The following is a 15,266-nucleotide window of genomic DNA, read 5'->3' on the forward strand; positions in this document are numbered from 1 at the left end:
TAGATGTACATTCAGCCAATATGAGCTGGGATTTTGATTTTGCTAGACCCTTAGCTTGAAGCACATTAAATACAGGCCTGCTGTTCCTGAGACACAGAGGCAAAACTTTTCCTCACCTCAGACAGGAGAGGAATTCTGATGTAGAAACAAAACTATCAACATGCTGCACATGAAGAGGCTGTCCACACATTTAGTGTTCACTTCCCCTTTTTTGGTTGAAGCGGAAGAAGCAGCTCAGGTCATAGCACTAACAAAGAGCAGGGTGTCTCCACAGGCTACCCTTGAGGGGTCTCAATGGTGTTGGTTTGTAACATGGCAACTGCGTGGGAGTGTAGTGGATTCTTTTCCATAGGTAGAAGTTGCTCTTGGAGATCCCAAGCATATGGAATTTTGGTTGCGGTAATTCTGTAGCAGCTACCAGTACTAACTCCATTCTTGAGAGGCCAAGGCACAGTGCCCTTGTACAGGGTACAGCTCTGCAGTGCAGTGGCCTCACAATCAATTACTACTTTGCCCAGCTGAAGGCTGCAGACCTTAATTTCTCAGTTTAGATCCTGCCAACACTTAGACAGAAAAAATGGTAACTCTAAACTTTTTCCCAGAGAACCAAAAGAAAGTTCAAGTGATAGATTCTGTATGGATAATACTCTGTAGATATGATACATTTTTGATTGTATTATTAACTCCATTATGAACAGGTTTAATCAATGCAAGGTGTTTTCCATCTTACTTACTCTTGTCCCTCCTCGAGCACGATGGAATCAAAACAGAAAACAATGCTTCATGAACACCAACTGTTCTGCTCCAGCAACAGGCACCACTTGACTTACAGACGAAGGAGATCTGCAGTCTAAGATCCAAGGGTGAACTGGAGTTTCATATTCTCCATAATTCCCTCCCCATGGGAACCAGCACTCAAAAGAGACACCAATGCTTAAAATGGGACATACTCCTGCTCCCAAGGTAGAGACTTAAAAGTGTTTTTAAATAGGTTTATGATAATGTCAGATTGAGGGTAGTCTCCAGGGCACCATGCTATACAACTCCCACTTTCACTCACAAATACTGGCACCACAGTTTAAGCTGTATGATGTGGAAAGGAGAAGGGACAAGAGCCAGCACATGCTGTTTGGGTATCCATTTCACTCTGCTTTGGGGTCTGCCAAGGAAAGTGCTTACTTGGGAAAGGATTTTCGTTACCAGCGGGGGGCAAAAGCAGCTGTTCAGCACACCATCGCTCCTCAACACCTCTTTCATTCCCCATCCTCTGCAAGTGCAAAGGGAAGCACGATCTGACTTTGCCCTCTGGAGGCATGGAATTGGCATGGCACAGAGAGACACAGCCCCAGAGGTGACTGAACTACAGCACTGCCTTTTGGATCATCTGATGGGAAAATCCATTCCCTGCTGCAGCTTCCCACGAGCCAGAAGGCAGAGCACTACTGGTGAGGCAGCTTCATACTGAGGGAGTTGGGCTTTGGTTCATACAGGCCGATATTACCCTAGTCTGCTGTGCACTTCAAGAACGTGGGTATTGGTACAGGAGGCTGATTTTTCACTGTTGATACAATCTCTGCAGCGTGTGATTTGAAACACTGCCCAGTGTCTGCATCCAGCTACTGGACACACTATAAGCACACGTGGGTCCACAGCAAGTACCATTTCATGGTTTATTCTGCTAGCTCCACAGAATGTTTTGCTATCTCCCAGATTGCTGGGAAGCCACAGAGATAAGCAGGTGGCCAGTGACTCCTGGGTCTCTTATTTAGCTGGAAAGGACGGCTGGCATTTGTTTGCTGCATGGAAATAGATCCTCACACCCATAAAGACACATACAGAGATTTTACTCCAAGCAGATAAACAGCTCAACAACTCTGTTGGACCCCTCCAAGGGAGCTGTGTTTCACTAGGATAAACAGCTCTTACCTCCCCTTTCTCCCTTAAAAATAATTTGAGTAATGCCCAAGAGGGCTTTGGAAAAGCTTCTCCTACAAAGATAGACTCAGCAGTGCACTCGTGACCCAAGTTCTGGAAGAACTAGCAGGAGACACCAAGATATGGGCAGGATCAGGTGTACAGCCATGCACAACACTTGCACACCTGTGCACATCCACCTCTCTGCACACACATCTGTCTACATCTGTTTCTTGCCTACATGCCTACATACAAGCCTGGGGTCCAGCCATATACCTGCGTGTGCTGGCATTTGTATGCACACTCACCTGGCAGTGCAGACCCACGAACTCTCACTCACATCCTCACCCCCACACCAGCGCCCTTGCACGTGTACCATGCACGTCCATGTACCCATGCACGTGCACCCCTCCATGCACACACATGTGCATACCTGCACACACTTTCCATCTCACCTCTAGGATGTCCTGCCATCTCCTTTATATTCTGCCTTGCAGGGAACATCATGCCAGCAGGTGAGGAGGCTGTGCCGTCCCCAGGCCTGTGGGTATGTGTCACGGGTTGAAGTCCTGGGCAAGCATTCCTCACCAGCTGGCACACTCAGCTGGGGTCTGACCCTCAGCGCGAAGTAGCTGAGCAAATATGAGGGAGCTGACAGGTCTGTCCCAGAATTAGCCTATGCAGAGCCTGGCATACTTTCTGTTAGATCATGTACCTGTGGGGTCCAGTGGCATAAGGATCAGGGACAAGCAGGTCAGCTCTGGGGTAAACCATGGGTACGGGAGCTTAACCCTGTGCCGAATCGCGGCTGGGTATCAACTATGGGGGCCTCAGCCTCTGTGCATTCAGCATAGCAGCTCTGCGCGCAAACCGCCGAGCCTAAGCCCGCACTTACTATCACTCCCCACGCAGATCTGTCACCGGGTATTTTTTTTCCAGCCTAATTTGTTTCGACACCTTGATTTCCGCAAAGAAGCGTGGGATTCCCTGGGCAACGTTGCCCGGGGTCGACTGTCCCGCGGGGACCGGCAGCATCCTCTCCGACAGCGGCGGCCGCTCAGCGCTGCCACCTCTCCCCGCGGCCGCCAGCACAACCGGCCCCGACGGCACCGAGCCCTACGGGGAAGCGCGATCAATGTCCGTGCCCGGACACCCGCACCGGGATCCCGGAGACGGCCCCGCTCCGCCCGGTGCCCGTCGCTCCTCCGGAGCTGCGCGCTCCCGACGGCGGCGGGTCCGCGGCGCCCCGACGGGGCTGGGAACGGGGACCAGCGGAGAAGGGTGGGAGGGGGGTGCCGGGCAGGGCGCTGTCCCTACCCGCGGCGGCAGCGGCGGCACGCCCGGCCCTGCCCGCGCCTCCCGGGCGGCGGGGCGTAGCAGGGGGAGTGCCGGCCGCCCGGGCGCGGAGCCGCCGGACACCGCCGCATAAAAGCCGCGGTCGCGCAGCTCTGCGGTTCCTCGGTTCGGTCCGGCGCGGAGCCGCTCTGACGGCCACATGACAGCCGAGAGCCGGCTGCCGCCGGGCCCGCCGCCGCCGCCCCCGCTGCTGAAGGCGGACGCGGTGCCGCCAGGAGAGGAGGAGGCGGCGGCGGCGCGGGGCGGGCGGCGGCGCCGCAAGCGCCCGGCGGAGCGGGGCAAGCCGCCGTACAGCTACATCGCTCTCATCGCCATGGCCATCGGGCAGGCGCCCGAGCGACGACTGACGCTCGGCGGCATCTACCGCTTCATCACCGAGCGCTTCCCCTTCTACCGCGACAGCCCCCGCAAGTGGCAGAACAGCATCCGTCACAACCTCACTCTCAATGACTGCTTTGTCAAGGTGCCGCGGGAGCCCGGCCGACCTGGCAAGGGCAACTACTGGACGCTGGACCCTCACGCCCGCGACATGTTCGAGAGCGGGTCCTTCCTCCGCCGCAGAAAACGTTTCAAGCGCAGCGACCTCTCCACTTACCCGGCCTTCCTTGCCGAGCGCCCTGCCGCTCCCTGCCGCCTCCTCCCGTTGCCCGCCCCGCCGCCCCCCGCCGATCTGCCCCCGGCACCCGCCGCCTCCTGCGCCTTCGCCACCGCCTTCCCCGCGCAAGGCTGCGCCTCCGCCGCCCTGCCCCACGCCTACCCCGCGCTGCCCACCGCTCCCGGGCCCTTCGCGCCCGGAGGCCACGGGCCGCTGTACGTACCGTCGGGGCGCATCGTGCTGCCCGCCTCCTCGCCCGGCCCCCCTGCGCTCTACGGCCGCCGCTCCCCCGCGCCCTACCCGCCGTTGCCGCACGCCTACGGCTCCGGGGGGCAGCTGAGTGCCGCCGAGCCCGGCGCCTACCCCGGAGGCCCCGATAGGTTCGTCCCGGCGCTCTGAGGCATCCCGGAGAGGCCCGACAGCGCGACCGGAGGGCAGACGGCGCGGGTCACCAGGCACGGCTGCTCCCGGCGCTGCCCGGGAAGATGCTGAAGAACCTTGGGCTGCACCTACTATTTCTGCCATCTGTCCAGGCTTCCTGGCGAGAAGTGTCGCAGTCGGCCCTGGGGACCAGGGGTGTCCTGTCGAGCCCTGTCCGCTCTCGGCAGAAAAGTCCTAGGGACTCCCAAGTGCTTGGATGGGGCAAGCAGTCTCTTCCTCTTCTACGGCCTTTCCTGAGGCAGGTGCTCAAAGCTTCCTGCCAGCTTCCCACTCTCCCGGCATACCCAACTGGGCCCTTTCTGATCTACCTAGGGAGATTTCACGTTTAAAAATCTCTCTGCTGTTGATGACTTTTTTTAATTTTTTTTTTTTTAAATTAAGTGTCTGTTGGTGAGGTGAAGGAGGGAGGTAGGAGGCAGCATTCCGTGGCCTCCTGCAGCCAAAGCGGTAAAAGCAGAATGTGTGGCACTCATGTGGTGGCACATCCTTGATGGCTATTGCATTAGCCCCAGGCTTTACACCAGCATTGTGGCCAAGGCTGGAGAGGGTTTGGATGCCAGGGCTGCAGAAAAATGTATCAAGTAACATTCTTCCAGGTGTTGTCCTCTGTGCTGCAGGGATAGGAACAGTGGTGGGATTGGAACTACAAAAATTTCTACCATGAGCATGCCCAGCCACTGTTAAAGGGACACATGGAGGCTGTGGAACCTTTTCCCTTGGAGGTCTTTCCAGCTTGACTGGACAGAGCCTGATCTGCCTCTGAAGCTGCAGCCATCATTGAATTTGGACTTGTTTTGAGTGGAGACCTGATCCTGAGGTCTGCACAAGTACTTACAGCCTAAATTACTTTGATCCCAACATCAGCCCAACTCTCTCTATAGCCTAGAGAAATTGACATATATAGGAGAAAACTTTTGTTTCTGAAACACAAGAGGCAGGTTAAGGTGCCTTTTCATCTTCAGTTGCTCCGCTTTCAAGATTGAAAAGAATCTAGAGAAAGATATGGAGAAGGAACAACTAATAGGAATGTCTGTGAGACACAAGCTTGAAAGTAGATCAATGGTGAAACACAAGCATACCCCTCCCAACAGATCCCACCACCCTGGAAAGGGGTCTGGAGTAATGGATATCCTGGGCTCTGCTTGGGGCTGTGGGTGTAGAGGGAGCTGACATAACCCTGCTCCCAGGTCTTCTTGTACTCCTCCTTTTTCCCCCAGAGGTGGGGAGCCCACGTATCCAGGGCCAGGAGGAGGTTGGTGAGAAGATCTTTGTGGACCTTACATAGGGAGATTGAGCAAGTGCAGCCCAATCCTCAATAGGAGCTTTGGAAAAAACACACACCAGAGTCTCTCTCGCCAGGGAAGGATATAGATCATAATATAACTCAGGTTGGAAAAGATCTTGGGAAATTTCTGTTCCAATCTGGTACCCAAATCAGGGTCAGCTGTGACTCAGACGTAGGCTCAGCCCTATGTAGTTGAGTCTTCATCACCTCCAAGAATGGAGACAGCACAGTCTCTTTGGGTAACCTGGCTGTTCTTGTGGGAGGCAGAAGTTTCTCCTTGTACCCTCCATTTAGCACTTCTCCAGTCTAATTTTGTGTATACTGTCTCTTGTCCTACTGCTGTGCTTTGCTGCAAAGTGTTTTTGATACCATGAAGACACCTGTACCTTCTGCTCTGAATTTTTCAGATGAGGAATTTCTTCTCAGCAGGAAGAAATTTGTGTAGAGGCAGCTCCCTTGCTTTCTGTGGACGCTATGGTCCACATATCCAGATGGGACATGAGAGAGGAAATGGAGTGGAGCAGGAAGGTGGTTGGGTGTCCTCACAGCACAGCTTGGTGTGGAGTAAAGCCCTCTGCAGTAGGCGGGCAGTAGATGTTGTATGTCTGCCTTCCATGGGGCTGTGAGGTAGGACATGAGTTTTGGATTCAAGGGTTTAGAGTCCCAGGAATGGCATGTGGTGAGCCAGCTCCTGGGCAGGGAGGCTGAGACTGGCCTGATAGCACTGTCCTGTGTCCATGTAGACATGCCTGTGGCACCACAGGAAGCTGCTGTCTGTACACAGAGCTGGGGATGCTGCTTCATGTATGGAGCCAGTGGGGGGGTGGGCACAGACAGCAAGCATAAGCACCACTCAACTCTTTGGTGTGCTGAGGTCAGTCAGATTTTTCCTTTCCTATTCTTTCTGAAGAGCTATGTTGTGTCTTCCTTGTTCTTCCTGGTCCTGGCACATCCAGAAGCTAACTACCATGCTGGAGAGAGCTGTCTCAGCCAGGGGCAGGTCTCCCTAGCAGCTGTGCTAACATCTCTTCCAACTCTCCCTTCACCATCTGGAAGAGGATCTGTACACCTAGCTGTGCCAGTTCCTAGTATTTTCAATAGATGCTGGTTCTGACTTCATTACCTGCAAGGGCTGGACTGTGTCACTTTTACAGCAAGCCATGCCAACCTCTTGTTCATTTGTGGGTAGCTGGGAGAAGAACTGCCTTTCAATTTCCTTGCTTTCTTTCCTTCCAGTAGAAGCAGTTATCAATGTGGACCGGGTAATTTTCATAGAACCATAGGAATGCTGAGTTGGAAGAGACTCATCAAGATCATCAAGCCCAGCTCCTGTCCCTGCACAGGACACCCCAAGAATCACACCGTGTGCCTGAGACTGTTGTCCAAATGCTTCTTGAACTCTGTCAGGCTTGGTGCTTGCTCTCTAGGGAGCCTGTTCCAGGGCTCAGCCACCATCTGGGGTGATATCCAACCTAAACCTCCCTTCATGCTTCCATGAATCTTGTCATTTATCACAACAGTGTAGAGCCTAGATGTCTTCTGGCCTGTATTCCCCTCATTTTGTTCCCAGCTTCAGCCCTCTTGCCAGTTTAGAGCTCGGTCTAAAATAAGATCACCGGTGATGATACAGGTTTTGTGGAAGATGCTTGTAGCATCTGTAAGCAGTTCAGGGAGCAAAACTCAGTGTCTGAAGGACAAGCCTGACAGTGCTTGGTGACTTAGAATGCACAGATTGGGTAGGTTCCATTGTCTGTTGTTTGCAGAGAACGTCTAGATGCTTATTCTTGTTTCTCTCTAGATCTTTTATACCTACAAACTAGGGGAATCAGGCATATCTTGATGGTAAATTTTTTGCAGCAGGTACAGTGATGAGCTTGCTGCATCAGGAACCTGAGACATGGTCAAAAACTGCTTAAGAAAGACATGATTAAAAACTGCTTCTAGAAGGCTAGAAACCCTGGGCAGGACTGTCAAGAGCTACTGGGACCGTTCAAAGGACTCTATATCTGTGTGGGGTCTGTGCTTCGAGGTTTTTGAGGCAAAACCAGACAAAGCTACACCTGCCCTTTGCTAGTGCTGGCAGTGCTCCAGCCTCCTGCATGCAGCAGGCCGGAAGACTCCAGCAATCCCTTCCCACCATTACTGCTGGGGTTTTGTGGCTATTCCAACCTGAGTTGCTGTGTAGGCTCAGGTGCCAAGGGTGTGCTGAGCACTGCAGGTCTGCCCAGGCTATGCCTTGTGACACTGAGATGTGCTGTCCCTGTGCCCATGTGTGACATGGGATTGTCTGACCTCTGACAGAGGAAGATACGTTTGTCTTGTCCTTGGGGAGCCAAGGGGTTAGGTCTCTCTGGAAGGATATGGGGATATGCCAAGGGGATATGTTAGATAACTGGATCTCAGTGTGTTCTTGTGCCATGGGGATGTTAAAAACATGTGGATCTCAATGTGTTTTTGTCTGGCACGTTGCTTGTAATTCTCAGGCACCACCAAGAATAAGAAAAAAAAATTATTTCTGTAAGTTTTATTGTAAATATCTGAGAGCCTTCCTTTTAGCAAAATTAGTCTAAGTTTCAAACTACTCTTTTGATTTCTGTCAGAAGAGTCCAATAAATCTGGATTGTAAACCTGTAGGAAACTCTTACATGTGAGCACTGATGAGAAGAGAGAGGGGCCTTGGAAGTGCTCATTGCTCAAAGGACAGAGCCTCTCAGTTCTTGTTCTGCCCAGGTTGCCCAGGTTCTGGTATAGTCAGGCCCTGAGCAGAGTTTGAGAAAGAAGTGGACTGTACAGCCTAGGAGAATATTATATTTTATACTGGAGGGGTTTTTTTTCTTCTTCTTTTTTTTTTTTTTTTTTTTTTTTTTTTTTTTTTTTTTTTTTTTTTTTTGTATTTACTCTTCTACTTTACTTGAAATAGAAATAAATCTTTGTCTTGTTTGTAATGAACTGTCTCTGAGTGACTCTTTCAAGCCTTCCCTGTACTCCTGAGACTGGGAGGCATACAGAGCAAGATGTGCATCATGTGCTGCTCGTTGCTTTTCAATGTCTGTCTTACCTTGGCTTTTTTTGGTCTGCTGGGTTGCTGAGGACATCAGAGGGAAGGAGGAGGGACAGGTCAGCAAGGCCAGGCCTCAGGTAGTGTGTCAGACTTTGGCAACTTGAGTCACCAGTCTGCTTTGAGGGTCTCCTGTCAGGCCACAAACATGCCCCAGACATCAATGCATGAAGCTGCATCCCACCCACATGTCTCTGCTAGAAAAAGGGACAGGTAGGGAAGGCTACTACCTGTGAGAGGAACAGAAGCTCAAAGATGGTCAAGGGAATTGTGTTTGGCATTGATTGGTCTCTGATTGCTCCAACATGGGGTTGGGCCAGCTGGAGGAGGTTTTACTGCTGGAAACATTATGTTGTCTGTCCTGTGGCAGCAGCATCAGATATGCTTGGTCTTGCCTCCTGCACCCCAGGCCTATTAGCTTTTTTGGCTGCTTAGATGGAGTTCCTGCAGCCACAGGCTGACACTGTTCACGCAGTTCACGCAACAGGAACATCTCTGGGAACAATTCATCAAGTAATAACCACAGCTAATGGGGGGGGGGAGGGGTGTAACAGGCCTTCAGGGGCAGCTCCACACCTCAGGATGATGAACTGGCTTGCACATGGGTGAGATGGTGGCAGATGTTGCCCCTTTTCCTGCTGAGAGGGTGGTGACTGGCTTCCTGAGGGTGTTTGGGGGATAGTGAATTCTGCAGCTGTTACCCTGTCAACAGCCCAAGCTGCCTGTAGGGCAAAGAATGAGATGAGAACAGGTTGTTTAATCTGCCAAATTACCAAAGAGCGAGTAGGAAAGACTTCTTCAGTAGCTTTGGGACTCCTGACTATGATTTATCTGCTTTTGAAAGTGACATGGAGCGGAGCACTTTTATCTGTGAGAAAGAATAGGCAGGGGAGGCAGCTGCCATTTAGCTAAGAGGGAGTACCTTGGAGAGAGTCCAGGGCTTTGTGAGTTGTAGTTGGAGGACAGTCTGTGTAGCTGGAGTTGGGCTTTAGATGCACCTGTTATCTAGAGCTGCCATGTCAGCGACCAGAGACGGCATCCCACTCATGCAGCACCTGGAAGTGAACTAATGTGAATACAGGTAGGCTGATGGGGGTCTGACTTTACAGTCTGGTGTACGAGATTACAGTGGCCCATGTTGGCAAAAAGAAAAACTTTACACACTTGTCTTGGCATAATCTTGAAGTGCTGATTTGTTAGAAGCTCTGTCTATACAGCTGAGCTGATTTCTTAACTCAGTCCAGCTGAAATGTATGTCTTCTCATGTCCAAGGTCAAAAAGTCAAGGTGGGAGATGGTGGCATGTGCTATACCTGGAAGCTGGTGTTATTTTTGGGAGTTACTTTTGGATGTGGTGTAGTAATCTAACCCCTCTTTGTGTGGGCAGACTTAGTAGGAGGGAGGCCCAACTCAGGTCTGACAGACTTAAACTCTCACCACTTCTGCAGCATTGCAACATAGGGTGCACACTGTATGTCAGCCACACTGCTTGGGCTAAGAGGAAAAGAGGCTGTATCCTAGCCTCTTCTGATGATAGAAGTTAATAGGGCTGTAGTACGCCCAGGGCCATATGTCTGGCTGAAAATGGCCATGGAGAGGAAGCAGGAGTATTAACTGTGGGCTTGTTCAGAAGAGCTTACTGAGCTCACTGCTATCCCTTCTCTGATGCTAGCAAGCTAACATTCATTAGCCATTTAAGAATTTGCAAAATTCTTAAGTGTTGTCTGGATGTGAACTATACAAAGGCCCTGGGTCTGGATCTTGCCAGGGCACCATCTGCATCTCAGGTTGACCTCTTCCACCTGAGTGGGAAAAAGTGCTCATGAATCCAGGCTGTCAGCTTCTGAGGTTAACAAACTATGTCCTAGGGCCCAATATCACTTCTACGGTCATATGTTTTAGCATATAGCCTATCATCAGCCTCACTGGAGTGCCCTAGAATTGGCCAATTAAATAGTGGTTCCCTAGCCACCCTTCCTGTGTTCTCAGATTTATGGCTGCAAGAATAGTGGGGGAGGAAGACTTACAGGGTATCAGCATTGTGGTGCCTTCAACTTGCAGATCATGATGTTCTCAGAGAAGATATCCTTCTCTTCATCAGGAGGCTCACACTGATGTTGATAATTTCTTCCTTCTCCATCTTTGGGTACTCTTGAGTTTATTTCTGTATGTGTATTCTTGTTTTGATGGTTTGGTTTCAAGGTTTTTGGTTTGGTTTTTTTTTGGTTCTCTTTTTTTCTCTAAAATTGCCTTTACTTGAATAACATGGATTTGCATTTCTGCAGCAATGACTGACTGACCACTGCAATAGGCTTGGGACTTGGAGTTACAGACAGGTCAGGCCACACAGAATAAATGCCTAAGTGAGAAGTGCCACCCTGTCGTGGTGTGAGAGGCCGTGCCTGGGGATTATTGTTGATGTTGGTGGCTTTTTCATGGAGGTAACAGATGATTCAGGGCTTTGACCTTTATGCAGGAAACATTTCTTGTAAAAAATATGTTTTCCTTCTTGGGTAATTTCTTCTGTATTTTGTTTTCATGGAGGTTTTCTCCACCTTTCCCTTCTAGAGAAAAGGCAAAAGAAAAAGCCCTTTTGAAGCAACCAAGGAAAATGGTTTCATGCCTTTCCACTCAAGTGAATATAAGATATAGTATCTCTCTGCCACAACAGGAGCTGAACTTAAATCCAGGAAAACCTTACACAGGTGGGGAGACCTCATAGTACCTTCCACTATCTAAAGGAGGCCTACAGGAAAACTAGAGAGGGACCTTTGACAAGAGCCACATGCTGAGACAAAGGGCAATGACTTCAAGGTGAAGGAAAGTAGATTTAGATCAGGTATTTGGGAGGAATTCCTGGGAGGGTGGAGAGACACAGGTTGGCCAAAGAAGCTACGGATGCCCCACCCCTGGAAGTGTTCAAAGCCAGGCTGGACGGGTCTGTGAACAATCGGGGGAACAGAGATGATCTTTTAAGGTCCTTTTCAACCGAAACTATTCGGTGCTGCCGCTAGGGAGCACTGCCGGCCGCGCCGGGCGGGACGGAGCGCGGAGCGCCGCTGGAAAAGGAGATCAGTCGGTTTGGATCCCTGCGGAGGGAGGCTCATGCTGGCGCAGAGCGCGGTGCTCGGCCCCAAAGGCGCACACGAGAACTGCGCCCTCAGCCCACCATCCGAGTTTGGAGGAGCAAGCAGCCATGTCCAGGGGCATATGGTTAATACTGCACCCGAGCTCCGTTTTAGTGTTTTCTTGAGTTCCCAAGGAGATGTCTGTAGAGGAGAGAGTTGATAAAAGCGTCATTAAGGCTGCAAAGCACAGATCACACTGCTTACCACGAATGCTATATCTTGGTTTCTTGGTGGGTTTTGTATCCTGTCCGTAAAAACCTCAAGCTGTCTGAAGGAGACACAGGCACAGTTCATGCCCAGCACCTTAAGTCCTTCTGGATGGACAGAATTTCAGGTGATGGGCTTAGACAAGTGCCATCCCCACTGTCTTATGTGAGCCCACAATGGATGCAGGAATAATGTATCCAATTAGAGTCACCCAGAGCATTCTTATATTAGAACTCAGCTGAGGCCTTCAAGGCAGGGAGCTGGTGGATAGGAGAGGCTGAAAGGATTCAGGGTTGTTCTCGTGGAGAGGAGGTGAGTATGGAGTCTAATTTGCAGGCTGAAAGAAGGTTACAGAGAAGATGGAGCTGGGGTCTTCTCTGAAGTGCACCAAGATGGAGAAAGAGGCAAGGAGCTTAAGCTCTGCTGAGGGAAAGCTTGATGGTACATAAAGGAAAAACTTTATTTCCTTGAAAGCGGGGCAGCCCTGGAATGAGAGCAAGAGGGGGACAATCTCATGTCTTGAAGAAGGTCAACACTTGATTGGAGAAAGCCCAAAGCAGTCCGGTCAGACTTAGCCGTGCTCTGAGCAGGGGTTGAATTGAAGGTTTCCAGAAATCTCTCCTCACTTAACTTTTTCTACAGTTATATGATTTCCTGGTGAAACAGGAGAGGCAGGTTGGGTAGTGGAGCACTGATGAGCCTAGCTGGACACACAGCTGTAGCAGCCCTGGTATGATCAAAGGTATTTGTTTAAAAATAGTGAACAGGATGAGAAGGAGCAGAGCTAACAAGTTCTGAGCAGGAAGTGGTGGCCTAAGAGGGAGTGGGTATTTGCCGTCTCCAGGATTTACTGCTTAAAGTCAATATTAGTAAACTAATCAGCAAATTTTTCTTATCACTGCAAGTCCAGGCACTTATGACGTGGAATGGCTTTCAGTGACCTGTGGTGAAAGCCTCTGGCTCTAAGTTCCTTGCCCACTTCTTTCTGCTGAGTACTTAACTTAGCTATGACCTAACTTCTGCTATGGACAGGAAGATTCTTCTGTTCAACACATCACCCATGAGCCACAGCCTGCCACAGATCACGCCTGACTTTCAGCAGATGTGGGGTACCCCATATATTAAGAGCAATTTGAGAAGTGGGAAGCCAGGGTGCACAAACCAAACAACTTCCCTTGTCCCAGAGTTGGAAGCATGTTTCCTGAAAGGATATTGAAAGGTAATCAACATAGACAGAGGAGAATCTGGTTCTCCAGGATATGATGTTAGGACAGGACAGGACCTGAAGCCCTGAGAAAAACTCACAGGACCATGTTCAATCCAGCCCAGCTGACAGTAATCAATATCCTGCTGAATCTCGCTAGTGAGGAGACAACCACAGTTGTTGTGTCCACTGTGCACCATGACGTGCCTTCATCAGTGTGCCTCAGGGAGCAGGTCAGAACATCCTGGAGGAGCCTCAGGCAGCTCTGCCACTCAGAACAGCAAAGATCACAATGTCAGGCACTTATCTGGCTCCCTGTGCTAGCCCCATAGCTCAGAAGCTATTTCCCTGCACCCATATCCTTCTCTTTGTCAGTAAGCAGGCTGCAGTCAGTTAAAGGTCTCTGGCTTCCTCCAGACTTCTCCTTCATGTCAGACCCAGACCATAGTTGTCCTCCAGTTTTCACCCAGAGAGTGAAAATTTACTTCACTGGACTCTTTGTCAGTGGCCCAATATAATATAATAAAGACATCTATCTTGGACTCAGGAGGGAGGGAAGAGGGGGAGAAGGTGATTTGTTACACTAGCAAAACAGCAGCCTCCCTATCCTAGATACAGCTGCCCTTGCCAGCCTGTCCCCAGCTCCATTCAGGCAGCAGAACCTACCTCGGGGGTACACATGGACCATCATGAGTCCAGCTGCACCCTATCTCTATAAGCAACAGCTCTGTTATCTGTCCTCTCAACAGAGAGAGAAGCAGTGCATGGTGAGTTAAAGTGTTGATTAGCAGGGCTTTATCTTTCTTTTGTTTAGTTGATGATAAGATTTGTTGTTTGCATGTACACCTTTCTTACTGTCTGACAGTACCCCTCCCTGTCAACACTACAGAGGACTGTGGAGCTGGGAAGGGCCACTGGCTTTTGCTGGTCTCTGCCATGGCACATGTAGGGCTCCACCAGGTGGAAGGGTCTCCTGGGCTGCCTGGCAGCAGCCAAAGCCCAGCCTTTCTCCAGCATGGTGCAGTCACCACACTTGCAGGAGGACCCCCCACAACTGTTGTGATGTCGCTCAACCATAACATGACCTCCAGCCTCTGGCTTCATTTCAGCCCAGTGCAGCCTCAGCATAGTGCCTTGGTCTAAGAGAAATCTCCCAGACAGAAGCTCATTCCATGCTGCAGGGCTTCCACAAGGTCCTCTTGTTGTACCTCAGATATTTGGGGCTGTGGGTGAGGTTTGAGTGGTTCATGGCAGAAGCTGAGAGGTCTTGTTCAGCTGCCACGGGTATCAGTGGCTCAAGGGGAGAGCAAAACCTCGTGTTAGCTGATACGTCTATGGAGACCAAAACAGTGTCATGTTACCTGTGTAGGGAAACTCATCCCTCCAGGAGATGCCCGTGGGAAATGGAGCTGGATTTGCTTTGGTATGGTGCTGCTGAATGCTTTCTGCTTTCACACCCACCAGGTGCTTTAGAGCTTCTGGCAGTGTATCTGTAGAGGTCAGGATTTCAGCGAGGGGAGGCTGTGCAAAGAGCTGGCAAGCACTTGCTCCTCATGTCATGTCCCTGGGACCAAAGCAGGAGTGGGATGTCTCCATCTTGTCACTGGAGAGACTTTTACTGGTGTCACCAGTTAGATGTCACATATGCTGTGATACAGCCTCGAGGGCTCTGGGACAGCAGCAGCAACATGTCCAGAGCCATAAAAAAATTCCCCCAAATCAAGGGTGCCCTCAGGTCCTGGCCAGCCTTGTGCTCTGGGAGACAGGCTTTTGGGAAGTCAGACAATGGCAATATAACCTCCACTCCTCCTCAAGAGGAGAAGGATCTTCTGTGTCAGGATATTACAGGAATGTAAGGGAATCTTTTCCCTAGCTATGCACAGGAACAAGGATCATAAGACCCAAAACATGGGGAGACGCACAGGGAGCTCCATTACTCCTGGCTTCAGCAGAAATCCTGTGTGAAGACTGGGAAGACAGGAAAACAATGACTGTGCAGAGTGTCTCCTGTCTTTGCTCCAATGGCATTTTCCTGACAAAAGCGTATAATTCAGCCAAGTTTCAGCCCAATGCACTCAG

General features: G+C 50.7%; 1 protein-coding gene across 1 annotated transcript; it reads left to right on the forward strand.

Annotated features, from left to right (window-relative positions):
* Window positions 1–2,808: 2,808 nt before the first annotated feature.
* FOXE1 (forkhead box E1) lies at window positions 2,809–4,659 on the forward strand. Its single transcript, XM_066339229.1, has one exon. It carries the CDS (start codon window positions 3,410–3,412, stop codon window positions 4,262–4,264), a length of 855 nt encoding a protein of 284 aa, XP_066195326.1. The 5' UTR covers window positions 2,809–3,409; the 3' UTR covers window positions 4,265–4,659.
* Window positions 4,660–15,266: the final 10,607 nt, after the last annotated feature.

Source organism: Sylvia atricapilla, chromosome Z, assembly GCF_009819655.1.
Source record: "Sylvia atricapilla isolate bSylAtr1 chromosome Z, bSylAtr1.pri, whole genome shotgun sequence".
In the NCBI taxonomy this organism is placed as follows: Eukaryota; Metazoa; Chordata; class Aves; order Passeriformes; family Sylviidae; genus Sylvia; species Sylvia atricapilla.

Coding starts and splice junctions, on each gene's coding strand:
- FOXE1 (XM_066339229.1), top strand. CDS start 3,410: ATGACAGCCGAGAGCCGGCTGCCGCCGGGCCCGCCGCCGCCGCCCCCG.